This window comes from Lytechinus pictus, chromosome 2 (assembly GCF_037042905.1).
Source record: "Lytechinus pictus isolate F3 Inbred chromosome 2, Lp3.0, whole genome shotgun sequence".
NCBI lineage: Eukaryota > Metazoa > Echinodermata > Echinoidea > Temnopleuroida > Toxopneustidae > Lytechinus > Lytechinus pictus.
Genome location: NC_087246.1, coordinates 6,014,464 through 6,039,668, shown reverse-complemented (window position 1 = coordinate 6,039,668; position 25,205 = coordinate 6,014,464). Strand labels below are relative to the sequence as shown.

General features: G+C 34.9%; 1 protein-coding gene across 1 annotated transcript; it reads left to right on the top strand.

The window, feature by feature from the left end:
- Positions 1-1,236: 1,236 nt before the first annotated feature.
- Positions 1,237-24,342, top strand: LOC129254938 (vacuole membrane protein 1-like). Its single transcript, XM_054893486.2, has 14 exons — positions 1,237-1,439; positions 7,981-8,240; positions 8,669-8,759; positions 9,049-9,159; positions 9,556-9,635; positions 10,761-10,854; positions 12,863-12,914; positions 13,316-13,398; positions 13,686-13,766; positions 15,303-15,419; positions 16,125-16,186; positions 16,680-16,782; positions 17,560-20,963; positions 21,597-24,342. Exons 1-13 carry the CDS (start codon positions 1,353-1,355, stop codon positions 17,695-17,697), a joined length of 1,359 nt encoding a protein of 452 aa, XP_054749461.1. The 5' UTR covers positions 1,237-1,352; the 3' UTR covers positions 17,698-20,963; positions 21,597-24,342.
- Positions 24,343-25,205: the final 863 nt, after the last annotated feature.

The window sequence follows — 25,205 nt, the reverse complement described above, 5'->3', positions numbered from 1 at the left end:
ATGTTCACTAAAAATGATCGCAATTTTCTGGATCAGTAATAAGTAGAATTAGTACTTGAATTTGATGTACAATATTGAGATTTGGTTAAAATTATTGTTTAAACTTCGATTAGCATCTTGCTGTTATGTTAGCTCCAATTACCAAATGTTTTGTTTATATGTGATACTATTCCATGTAATTGTACCTGACAGTGTTAATAAATAGATTCAAGTGTCAAATTCAAATAAAAGCTCGAAGTGCGAGGAAATTATATTTGGTGTATATTGATTTGAAACGGGATGTTTTGGTACAATTTAATCCCCTTGAACGGGATTATTAATAGTATTAAACAGACAATGCGAGTAGTGACGGACACATATATAGGACCTATGTAAATTACGTTTCATAAAGTTATAACAAAATACATCTTATGTAATATATACAATAATTTCTTCTTCTTTCTCCCTCTTTTTCTCCTTTGCCCAGGACCCAGGTTTCCCCAGCCGATGGGGGAGGGGGGCACGTGCCCCCGTAGTTATATGCCATTGCGGGGCGGCATATATGTAAACACAGTATTTCCCATCATCTGCCTATAATTTAATGACATTTATGCCAGAACTGTAAAGCGACACAAAATCACAAAATGAGGCAACCAAAGTAATTTGAATCCGAATCAAATTAGATATCATATAACACAGCCCCGCCCCCAGCTTAATTGGGCCAAAGGCAGCGTATATGGACTAAATGCGGGACTAAATGGCTATTGGACCAACTGGTTATTAGATGAAATAGTGAGTGGACGAAATGACATTTATACCATGTGGTACTGGCGGATCCAGGGGGGGGGGGGGGGCAAAGCCGGCGCCGCGTATCCCCCCTTGAGAGCTAGGGAAAATTAAAATTTGTAATGTAATAATGCCGTTAAAATAGAAGTGGGCCATCCCCTTTTGAAAGTGAAGCCGGGAAGTGAAGACCTTTTTTTTTTCTTTCGCTTGTCAAGTTTTTTCGTGGACGAAATGCATGTCCTTAATTTTTGGTTAAAAACCTCAGTTCCCATTTTTTTTGCTTGTCAATTTTTTCCTCGGGAAAATGTGCCCCCCCCCCCCCTGGATCTGCCCCTGCCATGTGGATAGTGGACGAACTGATGGTAGCTAGTAGACGAGTTGGCATTAGACCAATTGACATAAACCGAATTAATTAAGGCATAATTATTTTCAGACGTAATAGCTTTTGGCACCTCATAACCTCTTTAGTTCATACTTTGCGATCGGTTTTATGAAATACAGTACCGGTACCGGTACTCCCCTAATTTTATACGTACGTACGTGTGTGCGGATTCGATACCAACCAACCAACCATTAACTTATTAAGAATGGATTATTCACAACTGAAAGTTCCTCAGCTCAAAGAAGAACTCAAGCGACGAGGTTTGAAAGCACACGGTTTAAAAGATCAGTTGGTAGGCATACATTATAATATTATGCTAATTTTGTAGTACCAGTATATCTGCCATGGTTTTTGTTCGAGAATTTAACTTAAGTCTTGACTTGAGTCTAATCGGGCTATAATTAGTTACAGTTGCATTATCGATGTGTGTGAACTCTTATTCACGCAAGTGAATAGGTGGTTATCATATTTTTGTGATACGTGATCTGAATTGCACATGAGCAGTTTTATGTTGACAAGTATACTCGTGAGGAGTGTGTGATTGTATCGCCAACCAACATGCTTATCTGGCATTGGGCCTGGGCCTTTACTAGGAAAATATTCCCCTGATTCGTAGAATATTTCCCAAACTCCTGGAATATTTCTGGTATTTTCTGAGCCATCCAATATAAATATTCATGCTGTTTGACCTGCGACCCTCGCATGCGATGTTTTGAAATCGGCCGTGAATAATTACGTGTGAGGAATTAGATACTGGCCCAAAATCACAAATTTTGAGGATAACCGGAGGATGGACTCGGAGTGAAATAAGGGTGAAGAGTAAGAAATAGAGCTATTTTTCTTTCTCGTTATATTTTTTTCTATAATTTTTACAATAAACCACTTTTTGATCCCACCTTTGTCACTTGGTATATCCGAACTAGTTCACGGTCCCGAAGTTCTGGTAGGTGGAGCGTAGTGTAGCGGTATTGAAGTGGAGTGGAGCCTGCACGAACTTCGCCCGAGGTAGTTTAGAGTTGCCAAGTTTTTTAACATTTTGAATTTTTTTTTTCTCCTCGTACACAGACGGCTCGCTATCGTGCATCCACCATTAGCATGATGAGGGGGTTAACAATGCAAAATTCCCCTGACGGGGCTCATCGATATTTGTCTTTATTTCATTAAAATATAGAACTGCACCAAAACGGGGAAAAATAAACTTAAAAGGGGAAAAAACAGTGACTACTTCGGCTGTCGCGCAACTTCACTTCCCTGTTTTATCTGAACTTAATACCTAAACATATGGCCATTGAGTCCCTGTCCCAAAGCTAGAACTTTGGTCTCTGTATTTGGTGACTGGAGCCAACAGTTCAGCGGAACAACCAACATAACAGAGACCGAAGCTCTTGGTCTAGCCTGTAACTAGTACTTAGTAAGTTAGTAGCAGGGCTGCCAACTTTTGAGAAGAGTTTGGAGTGAGACATTGCGAGGGAGCGAAGCGACCAAGCCCGATCAGCGCCCGAGGGGGGGATGGTGTGGAAGGAGGTGTCCCCCTACCATGGTAGGGAGCTTTTAAAATTTTGAAATTTAAATGGTGCAATCTGGCACATACTTTAAACTCTGATTCCATAAATACATAAGGCAGGATTCAGATAGGTTAATTGACTTTTTTAATTAAGTTCACTGACCTTGACAAGAAATCCACATTTTTAGGTGCATTATTCCAAATCAACTGTCTTTATTAGCTTAGCAGTGAAACTTCAACCTGTGATTATCTGCTGCTCCCTTGAGGAAAAAAGAATGAAGGAAAGAAATAAAGATGGAAGGAAAGGAAGCAAGCAAGCAAGCAATATAAAAAAGAAAGAAAAGGTAAAATAATAGATGGAAGGAAGAAAAAAAAGACCGAAAGACAAAGAAAGGAAGGAACGAATGAAGGAAGGAAAGGAAGGAAGAAAGAAAAAAAGAAAGAAAAGGTAAAAGGATAGATGGAACGAAGGGAAAAAAGAAAGAAGAACAAAAGACAAAGGAAGGAATGAATGAATGAAAAAAAGAAAAGGCTGAAAGAAGGAAGACATAAAAAACAAAGGGTAAAGAAAGGATGGATGGAAGGAAGAAAAAAAAGATGAATATAGGATGGATGGACTCAAGAATTTAAGAAAAAAAGAAAGAAAGAAAAAGAAAGAGAAAAGGAAATTATAGAGAAAAATATTTTTTTAAAGGATAGAAAGAACAAAAGACAAAGAAAAAAAGGAAAATTAAAAAAGAAAGATAGTAACAAAAAATGAAAGAAGAGAGGGAAGAAACAAAGAAAGATTGAAAAGAAAGATAGAAAGAAAACAGAGGAAGAAAGCTAAAACTATCATCATAAATAAATTATCAGTTTCTTTTTGGCTCAATTAACATAAAGCTACGAAAGAAACCAAGTGTATCAACACACACACAAATGCATATGTGGGGCTATCATGTATTCAGAGCACCTTGCCAGCGGGCTATCGGCATGGCATTGCATTGACACTCGATCGCTCGTTGTGCCTTGCACAAAAACCCAGCTTCATAGACATACTAAAATTTCGACGTCACCAGCTCTCACACGCGGGATACAGTAAGCCAATCGCAACTCAATATCTTGTCTTTGCGCGGCAAACCGAAACCGATTTGCATTGATGGTTTAGCTTTGCGCTTGTGTGGTTAAAAACATTGAAACTTTTGCCTAGCCGGGTTATAATGTTATTGAATATCCGATATAGGCTAATAACTTTTTTCTCCCTATTTTCGGGGTTCAGCGTGAGAATTCCTATGATCAGCGTGAGAATCAGGTGAATTGCGTGAGATTCACGCAGATTGCGTGAGAGTTGGCAGCCCTGTAGTAGTAGTACAGTAGCTGTCAACGGGGGCCGCGGAACGGTTTTCAAAGTGGGGGGGCTGAGCCAAAAGTGGGGGGCTGAAAAAGTGGGGGGCCATGCAAAAAATCACAATCTTATGGTAATTTTTACGTTTTTGTACACAGTTTTGGTAAAAAGTGGGGGGCTGAAGTCCCCCCAGCTCCTCGCTTCCGCAGCCCCTGACTAATGGACATGGTCATGGACACTTATTCAATGAACGAACAAGGTTATGATTAGACCAAAAGCTTCAGTCTGTATTTTGGTTGTTCCGCTGAACTGCGTTGGCTCTACTCACCAACATACAGTAGACTGAAGAGTTGTTGGCCCGTACGTAAAGACAACGTATTAGCAGCTTAACGTTAGATCTAACATTCGGCGGAAACATGATTTTCGGATCGTTTTTTGTACATTAAATGTCACATTATAAAAAAGAAATTACATCAATATTTACAAAAAATATATAAAAATCAGAAAAATTGTACCTTAGACCGTAATTACTGCTAATTCCTTTCAAATGATGATCAGAACATAGTCATCCTCGATCCTTTCGTTGGTCATCGTAAGTTGCTATCTTGGATGACGTCATCATCCTTACAGACGTATTTACCAGTCGCTATATATCGCGATTCATGCCGCTGCTTTGCGCTTGTCTATGTGCGTGCGTTCGGAACTTGTCGCATGCATTGATTGGCCAGGATATCGAAAATTCTAATCGGAAAGCCTTGATAAAAGCATGACTCAATGAACGTAGAGGGCAGCAACACACTGCTGCCATATTTTCCTCTCCGGTAGAAAAATTCAAAAAATATATATCATCGGTAACCTATATTTTCTTGGAATATGCACAGTATCAAAAGAAAGATTAGAGTCCAATAAAAATAGTGGGCCATCGTTCAAGATAATATAATGTCATTTAGACGTAAACAAAAATAAAATCTAGACAAAACACTATAGGCCCGAATTGGGCGACGTGATTACACATGCAGGCTCGCACTAACACACTACCGTCGGTGAATGGGGATTATAGTAAAATGTCAGAAATTGTAAAATAAATCCCCAGAAACGACGGTAAATTCCTGTCTACATGTAGGTTATGATATAACCTTGTTCTCTGTCAGTACTCCATGTGTGGCAAAATAAGGTTGGCAATGTTTGGCTTATTTTCTCTTTTTTTTTTTAAATGCTTGATTGTTTGACACTCTCAGATTCCATTACAGCCAATCATCATATAACTTGGTTCTTGAATAAATTTGGTTCTTTTAATGATTTTTTCTAAATTAAGAATAGAGATTGAAAAATGAATATTTTCTTGCCATATTACTTTCCACCAATAGAGGACGCACACAAAAATATGCCTAAAATTCAAGTTTTTGAGCGCTCTGGAGAATACAAAAATTATTTTCAAGTTACTAATTAAAAATAAAATGGAACTGTATGGAAATTAGTATTTTTGGTCACAAATATTTTAATGATTTTTTAAAGTGTGTGTTGCGTACTGCATTGGCATACCATAGTCCTACCTTAGATTCCCAGAATGGTTGCAGTACTTAAGCAAGTGGACATGGTATACGAGTAAAGTGCCCAGTATCGGACACTTAATTAAGCATAATTGAAATTTGGACCAAAACAAAAATACAATCATTGAATCAAATAAAAATCATGTTTATTTCGGTAGTATAGTCACGCATTGTATTACCAGACACTATCATGATTCCAGACGTGGTGGGCTGGTGGCATATTACTGCGTACGAAAACAATTTCGTACTGCAAGACTTCCGCTGTTCAATTTCATAGAGCAATACATAAAACAAGATTGCAAAAACAAGGGAAAAGATCCAACTTTTACCTTCATTATCTATAAAGGGGAATCCAACCCAAATAAAAACTTGTTTTTATAAGGAAAAGTAAAATCAGACAAGTTGATAGGTGAAAGTTTGAACAATATTGGACAAACAACAAGAAAGTTATGAATTTTTAAAAGTTGTAAATATTGGTAATCACTATACCCATGGAGACTTCAAATTGGCCGCATATGGGATGTCATAGTGATGTAAGGCAAGGACTACTCAGACTTCCATATACTCCAATACATATTTTGGCTAAAATGTTATTTTTCCCCAAAGTTTTATTTCAAATTATATTTTTCTTTCATGAGGTCATAAAACAATATACTCCCTGGGTTATATTTAGAATACTTCCCCAGGGGAATGGGTACTTAGGAGAAAACCACAAATCTCTGATAATAAAGTATATGGCCTATGGGAAAGCTGTCCTTGCCCCTTGTCATAATTTACTTACCCAGTTGCCAATTTGAAATCTACATAGTATTAGTGATCTTAATTTTAAAGCAGTTATAACTTTCTTATTGCTTGTCCGATTTCTTTCAAACTTTCACCATTCTATTTAATTTATTTTTCTCCTTCCCAACACAACATTTTATGGCCAAGGCTGGATTCCCCTTTAACATAACAGAAAATGCTTAAAATGTATATTTTCTGACGGAAATATGGGCCTGATTTGCTGAATTTCAATCTCGTCCGCTCCTTCGATCGAATGTTGAGGAGTGGTGTATTGTGGGTGATCATAGACGGCTAGTTCTCAACTAGGTACAGCCATGTGCGAGGTTACCTTGGAAAACCAAAATCTTCTGTTTCTGTTGGTTGTGGTTCCGCTGAACTCAGTAGTGAGATCGTACACAAGGACTAATTTCTTGCCCATTATTCCTGCCTTGAACCGGTTCATGTCATTTTCTTCAAGAGATTTGTAATGATGGTTGGAATTCATAAGCTGCCTACTTGGTTCTGAATATTCAAGAAAAAGTGACGACATACTCCACCATGTCTACCCCGTGACCCTTGCGTTATTTACAGTGCCCAGATGTTTTGTGAGTTGAACGTTCATCACATGGGCACGATCGACTCACCATCTAACCCAATATAGAAGGGATGATCTGATATTTTGGCCAATGGTTTCGATATGCAGTTCACACTGTAGTGCTCTTTGATATTACAGCACTGCACTGGTCAGTAGAGGTGCTGGTCTGAAAATGAGGATTGTCCCTGTTTACAGGGATTGCCTACATTCATAATGAACAAATATCAATCTCAATTTATCAAGACATGTTTTGTCTTTATAGTTTATGAGGATGTCCTTGTTCTCTGGGATAATCCTCACTTTTATACCAGCTCCTCAACTGCTGGTTGACCAGCAAGCCTATGGGTAGCCTGGCCTGGGGCCCGTTTCTCAAAACCATGATAAGTCTTACCTTGACTACATCAAATATAGTTAGCTACTTGCCTGCTAACCACTCATGATGCCCTTTTTACCAAAATCGGGGACAACAACATGTTCCCACAGTCACGGAAAATCCTGGGGAAAAATGGTGGTCATGGAAAGTCAGAGAATTGCGTTTACCTCTTGGCTATGGCAGCTTTACAGTTTGTTATGTCTCGCAACTCTCATCCTCTGTGATCATACTCCGCTATTATAATTGTTGTTCATGATTTCCATTTTTCCTAGTTTTGTGACATCCCAAATTCCATATTACTCCCGGGACGTCACAGGAAGTCATGGAAAGCAGCAATTTAGTCATGGAAAAGTCATGATATTCTGTTTTCAAATTTCTGTGGGAACCGTGAACAACCTGACTAAATATTCATGAGACCTCCAACCGTGTCGTAACTGTTTTCGTAATGACAGAGTGCCATCTTAAGTGACATGCAAAAGTGTTTCGAAATTTGGAAATTATAATCTTACATAATCATAAAAGTTGAAATAAAAAGTGCCTTGGGTTTCCTGCCTTCAATTCATCAATGTATTGACCATATTGATGTTTAGCTGGTAGAAAGCTGTCAAACAACAGTTTACAAAACAATCAATGTGAAGGTGTGATCTTACAGTCTTTTTCAGTATCTACTTGAAGAGTGTGTTCATGCAAATTAATATTTGAAGATAAATTTGCTATTTTTCCAGGTGCTACGTCTGAAAGATGCAGATAGCATGTTCAAGCAGAACAACCTAAATCCTGGTATTGGTCAGCTTATCCGGGCTGGTCCTAACACCCCAACCAGTTCAGAGCCTCCATCTACCCCAGAGGAACTAGAAACTCTGAGAGAGATGAGGAGATTGGATAGAGAAGAAAGAGCCAAGATTACCCTTTTGAAGAAACCACTTACCACTTTGCAGTACTTTTTCCTAGAAGTTTGTATCATAATTGTGGGATGGACATACAGGTATTTATCCATCAGTTTTTAATTTTTTTAGGTATTTAAAAAAAGATATCTGTACCTAAAATATAATATATTCAAAGTTTATTATACCGTTATTTTCCTATCTTTACCACATTTCACCAGTGAACTGGTCTTTGATGTGAAAATGTTGTCAGGTACCAGTTAATGCGCTTTCACAATTGGTTTTGCGACTACAATTTGCGACATTCAAATTGAATGCAAAAAATCAATATAACCAAATGGTCACAAAAGGTTGAACAATCATTTGTGAAAGCCTCTTGAGAAAATGACTGGGGTAATTGACTTTTTAAGGCAACATTATAAGAAGTATACTGTCTCTGCAAGTATTAAATGACCGTTTATCTTGAAGATCATCCTTTAACAGTGCACCTTGAGATGAAATGAAGTATTCTATTTTACTATTCTAACAGGTTATGGGCCAACAGAAGAAAAGTTGCAGCTGTCATCATCTTTCTTATAACAATGGCTATCTTGTATCATTTAGAGGGATCACATCAAGTAGTAAGTTCAGAACACATTAAACTTAAATATAATGCATTTTAGCATGAATGCTGCATAATCATGAGTATTATTACATTAAAACTTCAATGATTAAACAATATTTGATACTTTTGATTGAATTGATAGGGAGAGAAAAATTTCACTCTTTTTAAAATTATTTTATTAATATTGAAATATTTCTTTGTGTGTATGAATTTTTGTCTCTGTTTAACATGGGTATGGATGGTACAATATTAGCATGCAATGTTATTACCAAACCTAATTGTTTGCTTTCTTTTTTTATCCATAGTATGTGCAGTACTTAGAGAAAAAGACATTGTGGTGTTTGTATTGGGTAGGACTTGGAGTTCTATCGTCAGTAGGTCTAGGAACTGGTCTTCATACGTTCCTTCTATATCTGGTAAGAATTGCATCATATCAGTTTGGGTCATTTTTACAGCATCTGAAAATGTTTGCATGTTGGACTTTACCTTTTCAATGTTCAGGTAAAAAATAGAAATTTACATGTATGAAAGCAATTAATTGCTCCATAAAATTTACATACACATTACTCTTTCCCTCAAATTTGACATGCGTCACATGTATCATGTTTAAAAAAATGAAAATATGTTTAAAAATGCAGCCATTTCTTACTCTGTGCTTTCTCACTTCACACGAACATGCACCAGTTTGCAAAAAGTGCCAGCAAGAAAGTGTAGAATTTGAATGTTAAATAAAATGATGAATTACTTACAGATCTTGATTCTTGATTATATGGTTTGAGTTAAGTGTAAGTAACTTTGTTTCTTTATTGCAGGGTCCCCATATAGCCACAGTGACGTTAGCAGCATTTGAATGTCAATCATTAAATTTTCCTGAACCTCCCTATCCTGACAAGTAAGTACATTTTTGTCTCCTCCATGCATGGTAATATAAGGGTGGCTTGTATCTGCACACCAAATCTGGATCCGGGGGAAGCACGATGGTACAGTTCATAGAAAAGTGAGCGTAAAATGGTTCATCTGTACTATTTGAAAAAGACTGTTCATACCAATCATAAGCTATGTCTGGTATAAAAGCAGACTGATAACCTTAACAATTACTATGCACTCATTCTGTGAGTGATATGACAGAGTTGGTGTGCAGGTGCCTTTACTGTGAAGGGGTATCTAGGAGGACTCTATGGTAATTGTAGGGTTACTATTATGTGGTATTAACTCTCAGGTTATACCTCCCTCTACCAATCCTGATCTCTGTGTAATTCAGGCTGACCTTGATACATTAGTAGACTGGAGTAATAGATGGCAATTGCACACTTTAACTCTCAAAAGTGTGAAGCACTACTTGTAGGCTCTGGAAATGCCAAACATTCCTACTTTATACTTGGGAAAGACGTTCTTGAGCATGCATTTGGCAGTGGAGAGAGACCTAGGCATGGTGAAAATGGCCTTTATGGTGAATACAGTTGAAATTAATGGTTGTATAAAAATTGATAATAAAAATAGTTTAAAATTGTTGTGATGACACCATCAATGCCACTACATTTTTATTTTGCATCAGATTAACTTCAAACAGTTATCTGCTTCCAATGAGCCAAGTGAAAACAGTTATACAGAACTTTCATTCACCCCAAAATACCACCCTTATTTTGTCCGTATTTGTAGACTGCTCCACATTTTTAGAAATGTTCATTTTTGCAGAGACATGCAATAGAAACTTACATCAGTTAGCTATAATAATAATAATAATAAATTAGTACTCGCACAATCTTTTGTATTTTTTCAGCAAAATGTGAAGTCTTATGAGGGTTTTTTTTGTCTCACTAATTTCACCTTGATTTTGAGTATCTGATTTATTTTTTTTATTTTTGTCATTTTGATACATTTCATGTTGGACAAGTTTAATCTCTTAAAAACATTCCCATTTATATGCATGTGACACATGTACATGGTATTGCCATCTTTAATTTGACATGATCATGTTTCATTTAAAAAGAAAAATGAAATTGTTTCTATTCTGTAGAATTGTTTGTCCTGAATCAAGTGAAGGAAGTACAGCTGTTTCTATGACAATATGGTCAGTTTTACAGAAGGTCAGACTTGAAGCAGTCATGTGGGTGAGTAGTCAATAATAAATTTATTGGGGTTTTTTATGATTCCGCGCACGGTAACTATTTGCCGGAGGCTTTATGTTGTCCGTTTATCCATCCATCCTCTCTTGTTCTGGCAATAACCAAAGACAGATTGACAAATCTAGTTCAAGTATGGTATAGGAGTGTCAATGATCTGATTTTAGGGTCATGAGGTCAAAGTATTAATCACAAACAGAAAACAGCGCACTTAGAAATGTCGGTAGTAAGCGCCTTCTAAATGTTTATTATTATTATTATTATTGTTTTTGTTGCTGTTGTTATTGTTGTCATTACTATTATTATTATTGGCCAAAGGTGACAGAAGTCATTATATACCCAGAAGTTTCATTCTCATATAAAGTTAAAGGGATGGTCCATGCTGGAGATATTTATATCTCAATAAATAGAGCAAGACTCACAAAGCAAAATACTGAAAATTTGATCAAATCAGATAACAAATAACAAAGTTATTGAATTTTAAAGATTTGCATTATTCCAGTGAAACAGTTCTAGGCATGTCTTTATGAATATTCATTAGGTGGGCTGATGATGTCATTTCCCCACTGTTCTTTTGTATTTTATTATATGAAATTAGGTTTATTCAAAAATTTTCTTCCAAGAACTAAAACAATTGGATTGACAACTGATTAAGTGCATTAGTTATTCATTGCCGCAACTTATTTCATCATAATGGAGACACATTCATGAAAAAATGAAACATTTATGATTTCATGTCATAACATATGAAAAAGGAAAGCGGGGATGTGACATCATCAGCCCACCTATTGAATATTCATGATGATGTGCATATAACTGTCTTCACAAAATATTGATAAACTTTAAAATTCAATGACTTTGTTATTTGTTATCCGATTTTGATGAAATTTTGAACATTTTTCTCTGAATTTTTCTCTATTTAGGTAGATATAAATATTTTTAGCTCGGACCATCCCTTTAAGAACCATTTGAGGATTTCATTTTACGCTTGGCCTATGTATGCATAGAAGAGTAACGATGATCTGATTATAATTTTTTGATACATTGAAATATCTTTTTTCTTGCAATAATTGGAGAACCTTTTCAGGGTTCAAACTTGGCTGAGTTAGTTCATGTATGCAGATTTGACTGACATTGATCTGATGAGATTTTGAGGTCATATGGTCATTGTCATAGAGGTCACATTAAAGGAAACCAAAACCCAAGAAGAAAGGCAACCATATTGGAAAGAGTAAAATTAGAGGAACAATTTAAAACAAGTTTCATCAAAATCAGTTATGAATGTTTAAAGAGTCCTGAGATACTTTCTATGGGAATCCCCAAATTGGCCACCATGCATCAGAATTGCAGAGTTTGTGGACAACTCACCATTTGATTTGTACACAAATTTTTCCCATTATCTTTCAAATTGCATCTTTCCTTCTTTTGTGCATGACATGTCATGGGAAACTATAATTCACACCAGTGGCACCACATATGTCAAAGTCAGGAGGAGATAATGTGAAATATGTCAAATAAAGGGGAAAATCTGAAAATTTGTGTACAAAACAGATGGAGAGTTGTCCACAAAATCCGCCATTTCGAAGCATGTTTACCAATATTAGGATCCCCATAGAAAATACAACAAGACTTTGCAAACTTCCATTTCTCGCTTTTCCTATAACCGGTCTGATTTTGATGAAACAAGTTGTACATGTAGATTACTCCTCTCATTTTATTCTTTCTGATAAGATGGATTCTCTCCCTGTATTTTGGTTTCCTTTAATAAGTTAAGTGTGTAATGTTCTTGATTTGCAATGGTGGAGGCAAGAATTTTGACTTCTTGCAGTCAAGAATCTATCTAGTTATTACTTTCATACATGGTGCTAGTACTACTCTTGGAGAGGAGTAAACTTTGTATTGATTGATTAATTAATATATAGATTGATAAATAGATTAAGTTGCTTAGTAATATTGATTCGTTCAGTTGTTCATTTGCGTTGTTACTTTCTTATAGGGTGCTGGTACTGCACTTGGAGAGTTGCCTCCATATTTTATGGCCAAAGCAGGTATGTAAATATTCATTTTGATTTATTCAAAGCATTTTATTACTCCAATTATTATCAGCATGTTGGATTTTCTTTTACAAAAAATAACACCAAAAAAGTATTGTTAGCCTTCAAAGAGAGCTCAAGAATTTCATTGATTGATAAAAGAAATAGTAAAAAAGCGAGGGCTTTGACTGACTCTAGTCCATTCCAGATGTGATTTGAGTCCAGACACAGACTTTGAAGGAACTTGATTAGAAATATGAAATGTAAAAGAATAATGTAGTAAAATGCACTTTGAATTTCCATTGACTGGAGGTATGTGAATCGGTCGGAGTCGGCCTACCCGGTAAATTCTATACCTCATAACTCAAATTATAGAGTTCCTAATGATGGCTTATTTCTTTTAAATGATTTTACAGCTCGTCTTTCTGGTGTTGAACCCGACAATGAAGATTATGAAGAGTTTGAAGAGATTATGGAACATAGTCAAAATACTCAACAGGTAAGTTATCATAAAACTCAATATGTAGAATCCAGCCCCCCCCCCCCTCCCCCAAACAGACTTGCAATATGTCAACAGTGCACTGTCACCACCACAACGCATATTGACTCTTTTTCTGTAGTTTCTTGCACATCCTTTGAGATCACCTTCATAACAATAATGACATTCAATTATGTGGTTCCACCACTTTGGGAGCACTTTGAAATGTTAATGTATCCAGTAAATTAGTTTTACGTTTTATAAACAATGGTGATATTACTCTTTTTTGTATATATTGCTTTTAACAGGACTTTATGACTCGGATGAAATTAGGGGTTCAACGCTTAGTTCAAAGAGTTGGATTCTTTGGTATATTAGCATGTGCATCAGTAAGTATTAACTCCTTAAATTTGCATCAACCAGGTGCTATAGGATATTTCAGGCTGTGTCATATCAGAATTCTATCCATAATATTATCATCCCCAAACATAATTTGTAATCTGCTTTAAAAAAATCTTGTTCGACAGTTGCTGGCCATTATGTTTTTTTCTGGATTCTGATATTATCTTACCGGCCATTAGAAATTGATATTCTGTGGGATGGTCAGGAAATTGAACACATTAAAGGAGAATGAAACTCTTGGAGCAAGTTAGCTTTTGTGAAAGCAGAAAAATCAAAGAATAAGATCAACAAAACTTTGAGTAAAATAGGACTAGCAATAAAAGAGTTATGAGCATTTGAATGTCGAGATCACTAATGCTATGGAGATCCTCTCATTGGCAATGCGACCAAGATCTGTGATGTCACACACGTACAACTCTCCCATTTGGACACTGAAAATATACCCCAAAACATCTCTTTTTGCTCATTCTAATCATATGACAAACGATTCATCAATGATATAATGTTGTGAAACCTCTGTACTTGTCATCTCATAAAGAGAACACCTCACCTTGTGATAGACTCTATAAAAGTGAGAATATAAGTGAAATAAGTACTAAAGTATTGAGGGAGTTGTACGTGTGTGATATCACAGATCTTGGTCGCATTGCCGATGGGAGGATCTACATGGCACTAGTGATCTCAATATTCAAATGCTCATAACTTTCTTATTATTCATTCAATCTTCCTCAAACTTTCAACAATATGTTTCTTAGATTTTTCTCTTTGATATGGATTCAGATAGTTTCAAGGGTTTCATTCTCCTTTAAAAAAATCTTGGATTTGCATCCTCCAGCCTGTTTTTTTCAAAAATAAAATAAATAAATAACTGAAGACACCATCCCATGTCATATAACCAACTCTCCTATTGGATAATGTGTGACACTACAGGGTCATTCTAAAAAAAAAAAAGCCTTACCAATTTATTTGGCATGTTGCTTTGCACTCATAATTGGTTTCTGTGACATGATATTTACTTTGATGGATGAGGTGTTCTCTACATCTATGCTAGGTGCCCAGCAATCCAGCTGAAATAGCTAACTGGTTTGTTAACATTCATGAAGTTATCATCCCTAAACATCTTCATTTGTTATCTGCTTTCATTATCTGGTTGTGTTGTCTCTGGACAAGTGCTGAGCATTAGCACACAGGGATGTCAACCTTATCAAATGAATTGCAATATTTTGAAGGATGGAAAATGATGAAGTACAGCATTTGTTAAGGGCCATTTGTATGTTAAATAAAAAGTATTTTGTGTGGAAATAGTATTCATCTCTGCTTTAGTCACATATGCAAAATCCCTTTAGGAAAACAATATTTTCATGAAACCTGCATTAGTTTTATTTCAATGTTTTGAATAATTTCTCTTGAGAATGGCCACACAAGCAGTTACTTTGTTACCCTTCTATCCTACCATTTTTAAAGATGCTTCCTAAAGCAGCAATATATATCTTTAATTGCCTGTGTACCATTTCTTTAAACAGATTCCTAATCCATTGTTTGATCTTGCTGGTATTACATGTGGTCATTTTTTGGTACCATTCTGGACTTTCTTTGGTGCAACACTCATTGGAAAGGCTGTTATTAAAATGAGTATTCAGGTAAGTAAAGAGCATTTCAAAGCTCAACAGTTAAGGAAATTATTTCAAAATTATTCAGAGAATAAACCTTAAAACTTTAAATCTTCAGAGTTAAATGTTTAGCTTGAATATTAATAGTTCATTTGTTTTCTATGATTTTGTGCCTTTGCATATTTCTTTACCACAATTTCGGCACATTATAACCAAAAACAAGTGTGTGTGGGGGGGGGGGGTGGCTGTTTGTGTGAGGAGTGGGTTCAATTTGATCTCTAGCACCATTGCCAGGTGTTTAACATTTTATTTATGATCCTGACAATTTAGTTTATTTGTTCTATATATTCATCTTTCTTATGAATTTAGATTTCATGTTCATGTTATGTATTAAAGCAACATTAGCATCAGTACCTGGCTGATATGTTTCATATTTCAGTAATAAATCAGCAATAGATCTTGTAGAGCAATCTACTTTCCCTGTTTTTGCCCAATACTCATAAGGGAATATCTGCAAGACACATTTTTTTAATGTTTCAAATAAAGCATTGCCATAGTAACAACGTAATATAGCAATAAATGAGGGAAAATGATATTTTCATTTATAATGACATATATTCCTCACATATATCCACCATGATATGGTCTGGTTATTTATCACTTTCATTGATATTTTTTCTTCTAATTATCAGAGCACAACTATAGTTTAAATACTTTTGTTTATTTCTTTCCTAGACAATTTTTATCATCATCACATTTAGTGAACATCATGTAGAATTCGTTGTTGACTTGATCGGGTAAGTCTTCTCGTATAGGAATTTTGTTTTCAGGGGAAAATCCTTCAGTGAACAATTATGTCACAGGATGTTCTTCACAAGATTAGTTGTGCTGGTTTCTTTTCTTTGTTATCTATTCTGTTTTGTTATCCAAACACAGAACATTACTGAATATCAGTTGATTTAAAGACAAGAAATGCAAAATGTTGAAATACACGATGCTGGAAGTGTTGATTCAACTATTTCTGTTTATAGTTTTAGGATCATTTTTGTAGATATTCAAAATTCTTTCTTAAAAAGTAATTTAGGCCACTCAAATTTCTCACAAATAAAATGACTTATTTTCTCACTGTGACTTGCAAGATATATTCTAATGAGTAATTATTGTCCTACATAGTCATTGCAGTTGCATATGTTGTGTCAATTCATAGTATGATATGTGATACTTACCAGCTGAAAACCAACAAGATGAGATAAAGGAGCGTGACAGTTTACAATTTCATTTCTTTATTAGGGGCATACCCATGATTGGTCCCTTGATCCAGCGACCATTCCGTGACCTCTTAGCCAAACAAAAGTCCAAGTTACACCGGGTACCAGGCAGTGCTGTTGATAAGGTATGTTTGAAATTTGAAAAATGTTTTTGCAATTTAAAATACAATACCCTTCCATGACTGATCTTGTGAGGAAGATTGATGTCTATGTTTGCTTTTTTTATGCGAGTTAGAGTTAATTTATAATAGTCAAAGAAAAATTGTATCCTTGTTTTACGATATCTTTTAGATTACGCTGAGAAATTGCAAGTGCAATGTTTGGTGTTAGTGCTAAGTGCCAAGAGAAGAAATCAAACTGCTGAACTTAGTTTTTAAAGAAAATAATTTGGTCTTAGAAATTTATCTTAATTGCCTTGACACTAAATCCAGCATTTAACATCATACTTCAGATCACCCTTTTTCATTTACCGGTACGTTCATTATTTGGGATGACAAAGGTCAGCAACAATTGTTATGCTTTTAAGGGATGGTGAGAATGATGAATCATTTATGCTGATTGAGGGGCATTGTTTGTTCTATATCTAAAAACAAAAGTGTTCAAAGTGCAGACTTATTCAAGACATCTATTATTATTCCATCAAGATGTCTTGAGTCAAGTCATATTATGTCATGAGTTTGTCTGCAAACCTTTGAAAACAACTTAATTTATGTTAACTATTGAAAGAATATGATTAAAAAATTGCCTCTTTGTCACCTTATGACGAAAACAAAAATGTCTCTCGCCTCCAGTTGACTTTCTTACAACATGTCTGAGGAAGTCCATTGCATTTCTTATACTGTGAACATTATCTACTAAAATCAGTAATATTTATCTCATATTGTTTAATTTTCTATTTACAGCAAGGTAATCTGCTTGGATTCCTGTTTGAAAAGTTGATCATTGCCATGGTTCTATACTTTGTTATCTCCATCATTAATTCCCTCGCTCAGCGATACTTGAAACGGGTCCAGGAAAAGAACAGAGAAAAGAGCTCTTGATGATAATGTATCCTCAGCCTAGGTTTTATTGGGATTTTATGTTATATTATGCATATCATTATTATTATTTTTTATTTGACACCTAGATAGATCCTTGTCATTTGATTGGTTATTCTATATCGATCATTCAGCCCATTTTACAATGACGTCATCAACCGTGCAATTTTGGATCCACTCATCGTGCAATTTTTTATCCATACGACTCTGTTCATTGCATGCGTGCACCAAGACTGCAGGCACCTCGAGTAAAACCACTCATGTTTGCAGCGCGCATGTTGTTTGTACGAGATAACCAACAGACTGAGCTCGCACTGCATGAGCATATTTTGCATCAAAATTCATAAATTTCATATGAAAAAGAATCTTTTTTAGGTGTCATATAAACCAAATAATGAATGTTCTTTACATTCGTGCAATGGATAAAATACTTCATTCGGTGAAAGATGAAATGAATGATCCATTCAATTCGGCTACGCCTCATTGAATGGATCATTTCATCTTTCACCTCATGAAGTATTCAGTCCATTGCACTCATAAATATTCATAATTTGTATACTATTCATTTGCCGCTGTGTGGCTGACAGGTGATGACTCAACCAGTTACATATCTCTGGTATCAACTTGCTATAAATTATTGCTTGCTCAATAATGTTCCACTAATATAGTCCTTGATTCCTCAGAACAGCATCTCTAAGCACTTTACACTTTACAAAATAATCCTGCTCAATTTTCTAAATGATGATTCAAATACAGTGTCATAATCTACAACTGTTCCCAATGCACTTTTAAGAATTAGACATTTCTAGTGCAAATTTTCTTGCATGCATGCTACTCATTTTAATATCCTTGACCCAAAATAAAGATGTGAGCTATCTATGTAAATTGTAATACCGGTAGTGCTTGTCACTTTGTAGCATATTAATACAAATTCATTCTGTCATTCACACAAGAGATAGAAGGGTAGTCAGAAGATTTTATATATTTTTTCATTCCATTTGCACTCACCTATATTGGATTGTGCATAGATTTCAGTTGACTTGGTTTTAAGATCATTTTTGTCCATTAGAGATATTGGTGCAGTGTTTCCATTTTTGTTGCAAGTAAGTCTCCAAGATGTCTGCACTAAAATGGTTTTGCTCTTAAAAAAGGCACAACTTCCAGGAAATTGACTCAAGACTTCTTCAAGTCACTTGTTAATCAATTTCTGGGAAGTTACAGAGATGAGAAACCTCTCGAGGTTGCAAGAACATCTCTATGGTATCTTTGGAACAAAATAATCTTTGCAACTGATAGAGACGCCACAGAAACATTTCAGAAAAGAAGCAGTCTCTGTCTAAAGTATTAAACGTGTTCAGATATGTCTCAACTGCTAGGAGACTGTAATTTTCAAGAGACATTGCGTAGACCTCTCTGCAGTATGCAAAATCTGTAGTCATGACCGAAGCGCCAACTAATATCAAACCCATTGAGATTAACCCTTAGAAAATGTAAGAATTTGTTTTAAAGTAATACATGTAATTGTATTTTCATATTCGAAGGTAAGGGCCCCCAGGGTCCACAGTTTACATTAATCTTTATTTCATAAATTTAATATAAATTCTATAAATTAAAGACAGTTTCTTTTGTGTTAATAAGACCCATATTTAATTCAAGTTATATCATTTGATAAGGGAGAGCCCAGAACTGACACAATTTTTTATGATTTTTATGAGATATCTAGATTCTTATTTGTTGTACTTTCTTAATTTTTGTAAGGACACATCTTAGATTAGCATGACAATCTATTGAGGTTTGATTTGATTTAATTTGTGACTGCAACTCTTTATGTGGGAGGGCCAAGAACACATTGGAATATTTATGTGGTTGTTTTTTTGTTGGATAATTTGTGTTTTGATAAAAGTGACTACTGATATAGCATATTTGTTTAAATGTTTATTGAGACCTTCTTTATTTAATAGTTTTGAATAAGGAAGTACAAGTGTAATCTTGTTATAGCCAAGCTGATATTTCACTTTGTGATGCGTGTAGATCAGGCATTTAAAAGGAAATAGAAAACCCAATATTACCACATGTAATGTGAATATACATAATTATTCAGAAAACTGTAAGATGTGAAAGAAAAGATAAAAAAATGTGAAACTCAGTCATGACTCTACTTGGAGTTTTCCTTATCACTATTTATTCAGAAAACAATGTGTAATATTGCATTCATTATAAGACTTATAGGGCCAAATTGACATAGGTAGTTTTGAAAATATGTGGTTTGAAATCGGTGCTTATGCATATTTGATTCACTTGTAACTCTTCATTCAGTGCGCATATTGTTAAAATGTCTAATAATGGATGCACATTATTATCACAGCCCACTTAAAGTTGATGCTTGTTACTACTGATAATAGGTTCACTGTTTTGTAGATAAATTAACATAAACAGTGGACTGATTACTGTTGTAACCTTAGTAACAGGCATCAATTTAGGGCACTGTGATAAAAGCATGTATACAGTATTGGACAGTATATTGTAAATGCAATTTATGGCTTTCAACCCAGTGAATAAGATCGCATTGATCGATTTATTTGATAAGTCAGAAAATATTTAGTAACCAGCTCTCATCTACTGATTGCCAGTATTGGATACCTTCTCAATATACATGCTGAATCAAGCATAATCATTGCATGAAATCTGTTTAAACCATTGTTTCAAACCACACATGCAAAACATTTGGGAATTCAGGGCAAAGAGTAATGATGAAAACCAACCATATCCCAGACCCTCCTTTTTTTATTTGAATGACAATACTTTAGGTATTGTAAAATATTTACCTTGTTCTTGTTAATTAAAATTTCATACATGTATGAATGAAAGCAGGTTTAATAAAAATGACAAAGAGTATGGTGATGTGTTACTTATTGTACATGTGGTACATCAATGCACTGTTTTTGAAATTATGATCCTGAAGAATAATACAGGGAATATTTAAGTTGCAGATGGCTGTTTTTTTATAAGTTGTATGTTTAGCATACTTTTTGCAAATTAATATCCCACCAAGTAGATATCATCTATCTCTCTAGTGCTTTCACATTTACATTGCCATATTGAGCTTGATTATTTATAATCACATGTGGTAATGCATAATCATATTTGTACTGAAATGTTGATAAATTTAACATTTGAAATCTTGTAGTTGGAAATCAAGTTTTCACAAAATATGTAAGTTTTATCCAAAATAGCACAAAATATTGAGAATCCTCATTGACTTTGTACAGGCGGCACCGCTTCCTCACCACCCCTGGTGCTCTGTCTTTAAAGATGTGTAACTCAAGCTCTATTTATTCTAGAGCAATGAAACTTTCTACATCATTAGCTAATGAATTCAGCTTTAAATTGATACCAAATTTGTTGGCATACCTCTTTTGGTTTTGAAAATATTCAAGAATAACTCTACGAATATGTCAAAATATGTAACAGCACCACCCTTTTTGCCCGGGGGGGGGGGGGGGGGGGGGGGGGCCAGTCAAATATATTGCTGTACACACGCGTGACCAAAAAACGTGTTTAAAGGGGTGTTTTTTTCACTTTTGGACATGGTTCGGGCATGGGCTCGTTAAGGGTATCAAAAACACCAAGAAAAAGGGTGGTTTTGAAAGACTGGTCAATGGTTAATCGCGGGGTCAAACGTATTTAGGGTATGTTTTTTTTAAAGACCAGCCAAACATGTTTAGGTTATGTTTTTTCCCCAAGCTATTTCCCCGAGGTCATATTTTCGCGACAACTTGTTTAGAGGGCCAAATTGTGTAAAATAAAGCCCGCAAAAAACTTGTTTAGGGGGTTATCTTGCACACAGAGAAAAAACTTGTTTAGGGGGTGTTTGGAAATAATTTGGTCACGGGTGTGTACAGCAATATATTTGACTGCCCCCCCCCCCCCCGGGCCTTTTGGTGGGCAACCTCATGACACATGTCCTTATATCACAAAATAGTAACCTTTGTGATAATATATATTACAAGATAAAGATGTGGTATATTGCATATAATTATAAAAGAATAAGTCAGAAAAAATAAGATATATAATGCATGAGGTAAATAAAAGGTATGCTGTAATAATAATACTCCGGGAATCTACTCTATCTACCCATTTTTTTTTACAATCTTGAACAAGAGCAATAAGCTTAGAAATCTACTATGATGTTGATATGAGCATTATCATTGATCAAGATATTAACATAATCATGAATTTCTAGTTCCATTTGTAAGAATCACCAGAATTTACAATTTTTTGTTTGTAATTCATGTAACACATGTGACTAGATTCCAAGTAACCCATCAAAAACTTGCAATCCTTGTTTTATTCCATGGGTCAGTATCAAGAGTTATTCAGTGTGTGTGATATTACCAAATACTATCTGTTATAAGCAGGTTCATAATCCCAATTCTCGATTCTAAATCACAAATCTAACATACATTACTCTTTTTTAGTTTTACTGATTTTTTTTTGATCGGATTCATTGTGATAGCTAGTTTGATGCAATCATTCAATACCGTTTATATACAAATTTATGAAGGATACGTGATTTTCTTGTAATAAGCAGGTCCCCCCATCCCATCATATATGTTTGCCCATTGAAGATTACACTTGTTTAGGATACAATATCAAGCATTTACCTTGATGATCCATGTTAATTTGGATACTAGAATTAAGTTTAACTTCATATTTGCTTTGGGAAAGATTTGCCTCTTTTCCATTTCAGTCCTTTGAATTTTCTTGATGAGACTTCTGAGTTGCAAACTTATTACTTAAATTTATTGCGTAAGTGTATTTATGTGATACTGTACAGCTTTGAATAGCTGTACTGAAAACCTAAAACTGTCAATGAAGGCCTACAAAATAATTGAATGTTTCTGATATTTGAATGGAAATAAAAAACAGCAATGGTTTTCAAATTCTACAGTGTAACCTTGTTTATTTTGGCCGCCTTCAGACCATTGCCCAACACTATAAAGGACAGACTTGATTAAGACACCATTCAAATGGAAATTAATAATGTAGAGGGGTCTCTTATTTATGAAAGTCTATTTATATGGGTTTATTTGTACAAGATGAAAGTAAAATGAAAAAAAACTTAAAAATTGCTAAATTGTCTATTCTTTGTACTTGTATAGAGGGAAATTGGCAGGGAGACACAGACAAATAGTGAGTCCAAAATTTGACTAATTTCTATCGTTATGAAATAAGGCACAGTTATAAAGTCTGAGGCACAAACCTCCTTGGCGTCTTCTCCCTTCTAATCCCTACATGACACCTTAGCCAAACGATGGAGATACTGAACTTCTGCTTGCACCATACCTGTTGTGACTTATAATTATGTGACTGAACTGAATATTGCATTGATTGTTTTTATTTCTAGAAATCTCTTTCTAGTCAACTGTCTTGATTCATTTATTTAATTCTCAATTTGAAGTAAATGATAATCAGAATGTATCTTCTGAATCAATGGATTCCTTCTAATGAAAGTAATGATTTGTATTTCCCGTTTCAAGTGACTCATCTACCTTCATACGGTTATGTAACAGCTTGAAACAGCAATGCTCTACACTTCTTACATTTTGCTTGTTTTGCAAAGAAGGGGAATATGTAGTACCATATTGTTTGATTATGCACAAATTATATGCCAGAAACATATATCGCAATTGATTTTACAAAGATATATTTCCCCTTTTAACAAAGTGTAAAACTTTTTTTTTTTCCAGTTGAACACAATGCCGTTATGTTTGGATGTATTGTTATGTACATTGTAATTTGTTAAGTGTTAAATGTGTTATTCATATTCTTCCAACACGGATATGCAGTATGAAATGTTTAAAAGGCATATATCATTTTTTGTCTTCAATTCATGTACCAAATCTGAAGTAGGGTACATATTTTTTTAATAATGTTTATCTGCTTTGTATGTTTTATTTTGTATATTTTGGAATGAAATCACTGGATGTTTTTGAGAAATGCTTGTAGGTAGGATCAAGAGAAACAGAAGTCTGTTAAACCTACCTCATAGAGGCAAATATGTGAAACAATTGAAAATTGTTTGGGTTTTGCACTCAATGTTGCCCTGTGAAAATACAGTTATCACTTTTTCATAGTGCAGGTACCTAGTTGCATTAATGATACTATTTTGGTAATTTTACCATCCAGTGATAATTACCATGGTAACAATGTCCAACAACCAATCAAAATCAATGATTCCTTGGGAGATACCATTAGATGACAAAGTTACCTTCATAGTTACTTTAAAGCAAAAATGCCTTGGATCAGTCAAATATTGCTAAAACTGAGGAGTGTTCCACAAAGCAGTTTGTCAGTGATTTTTATTGACTAATTTGTTCTGAGCCAATCGGATGCAAGGATTTCAGTAGCCTATAACAAAATTCTGTGAGAATGACTATATGTTTTATGAAATGCTTCTCTGATTTTGTTTTGACAGCCGTCTTGGTGAGAAGCTGCAGATAACCTTGATAATTCATTCAATGTGGTAAAAGATTGTGTTTAATGTTGTTAACTTGTAGTTGTGGTATTAACATTTCTTGAAAATGGCCAAATATTTCTATGTTCAATAAATATTATTATATCATAATAAATTCTTATTTTCTTTCATTGGATGTCTTACAGAATTGTTTGGTTTTCAAAATGCTTAATGAATTCAAATGAAATAATGCTTCAGTGAGGTTGCCATAATGACAACCTGTATTTGAAAGTAGATAAGAGAGCATGAGGTGAGTTGTATGGGTTTAAGGATAAAAAGATCTACACATCCTTAGCCCCAGACTAAGTTTTCATCACACACTTCACATTTTTTCTCCAGTGCTGTCTACTAAGCCAGGCGTGCTTCTATTGCTAAGCATCACAAATATTCCCTCGTTTCAAAAACTGGTAGATAAGCATACTGCTTGAAAAAGTTAAATTCTGAGACGAATCGTTTTTTAATGTTTACACAAATTTTAGGGCTACTTTTAGCTTTTTTTTTTCAAAAGCCAGTTTACACTGAAGAATTTTGCAAAGGATAGGTAACAAAGGTAGTCAATATTAGTGGAGCCAAGGCATCCCCCCCCCTCCTTGCTTATATGTTTATACTCCTCAAAACTTCCCAATGTAAGAATACATATATATGTATCTCCAAGAAGTGAAAATGGCCAAAAACTCAAAATAATGATATCAGCAAAGTGCTAAGTTGATTTGCATTATTTTATGAAGAGGTTATAATATTGTAGCTTGAACTAGGAAGTTACTCAATTCACTTCTCAAATCAAGTGAAAGACAAAAATCAGCAGAGATGGCTGAAAGCTAATTTCCAGCTAACAGCCTTACACCATCTCTGCTAACTTTTACTGTAAAAAATAAGAGCGCAGTAGTTTTTTTCCCCAAAGATTTGCATGTCAAGCTTTTAGCATCCTCCTGACAAAACATTGTTTTGTTGGGAAGATACAATTTAAAAACTGAAATTGAAACCACACTATGTT

What these genes read in the sequence shown, in the direction of transcription:
- LOC129254938 (XM_054893486.2), top strand. Translation starts at nt 1,353, where the DNA reads ATGGATTATTCACAACTGAAAGTTCCTCAGCTCAAAGAAGAACTCAAG. An exon ending in GACTTGAAGCAGTCATGTGG is followed by an intron (nt 10,855 to 12,862) that starts GTGAGTAGTCAA and finishes ACTTTCTTATAG; the next exon opens with GGTGCTGGTACTGCACTTGG. An exon ending in TTCGTTGTTGACTTGATCGG is followed by an intron (nt 16,187 to 16,679) that starts GTAAGTCTTCTC and finishes TTTCTTTATTAG; the next exon opens with GGGCATACCCATGATTGGTC.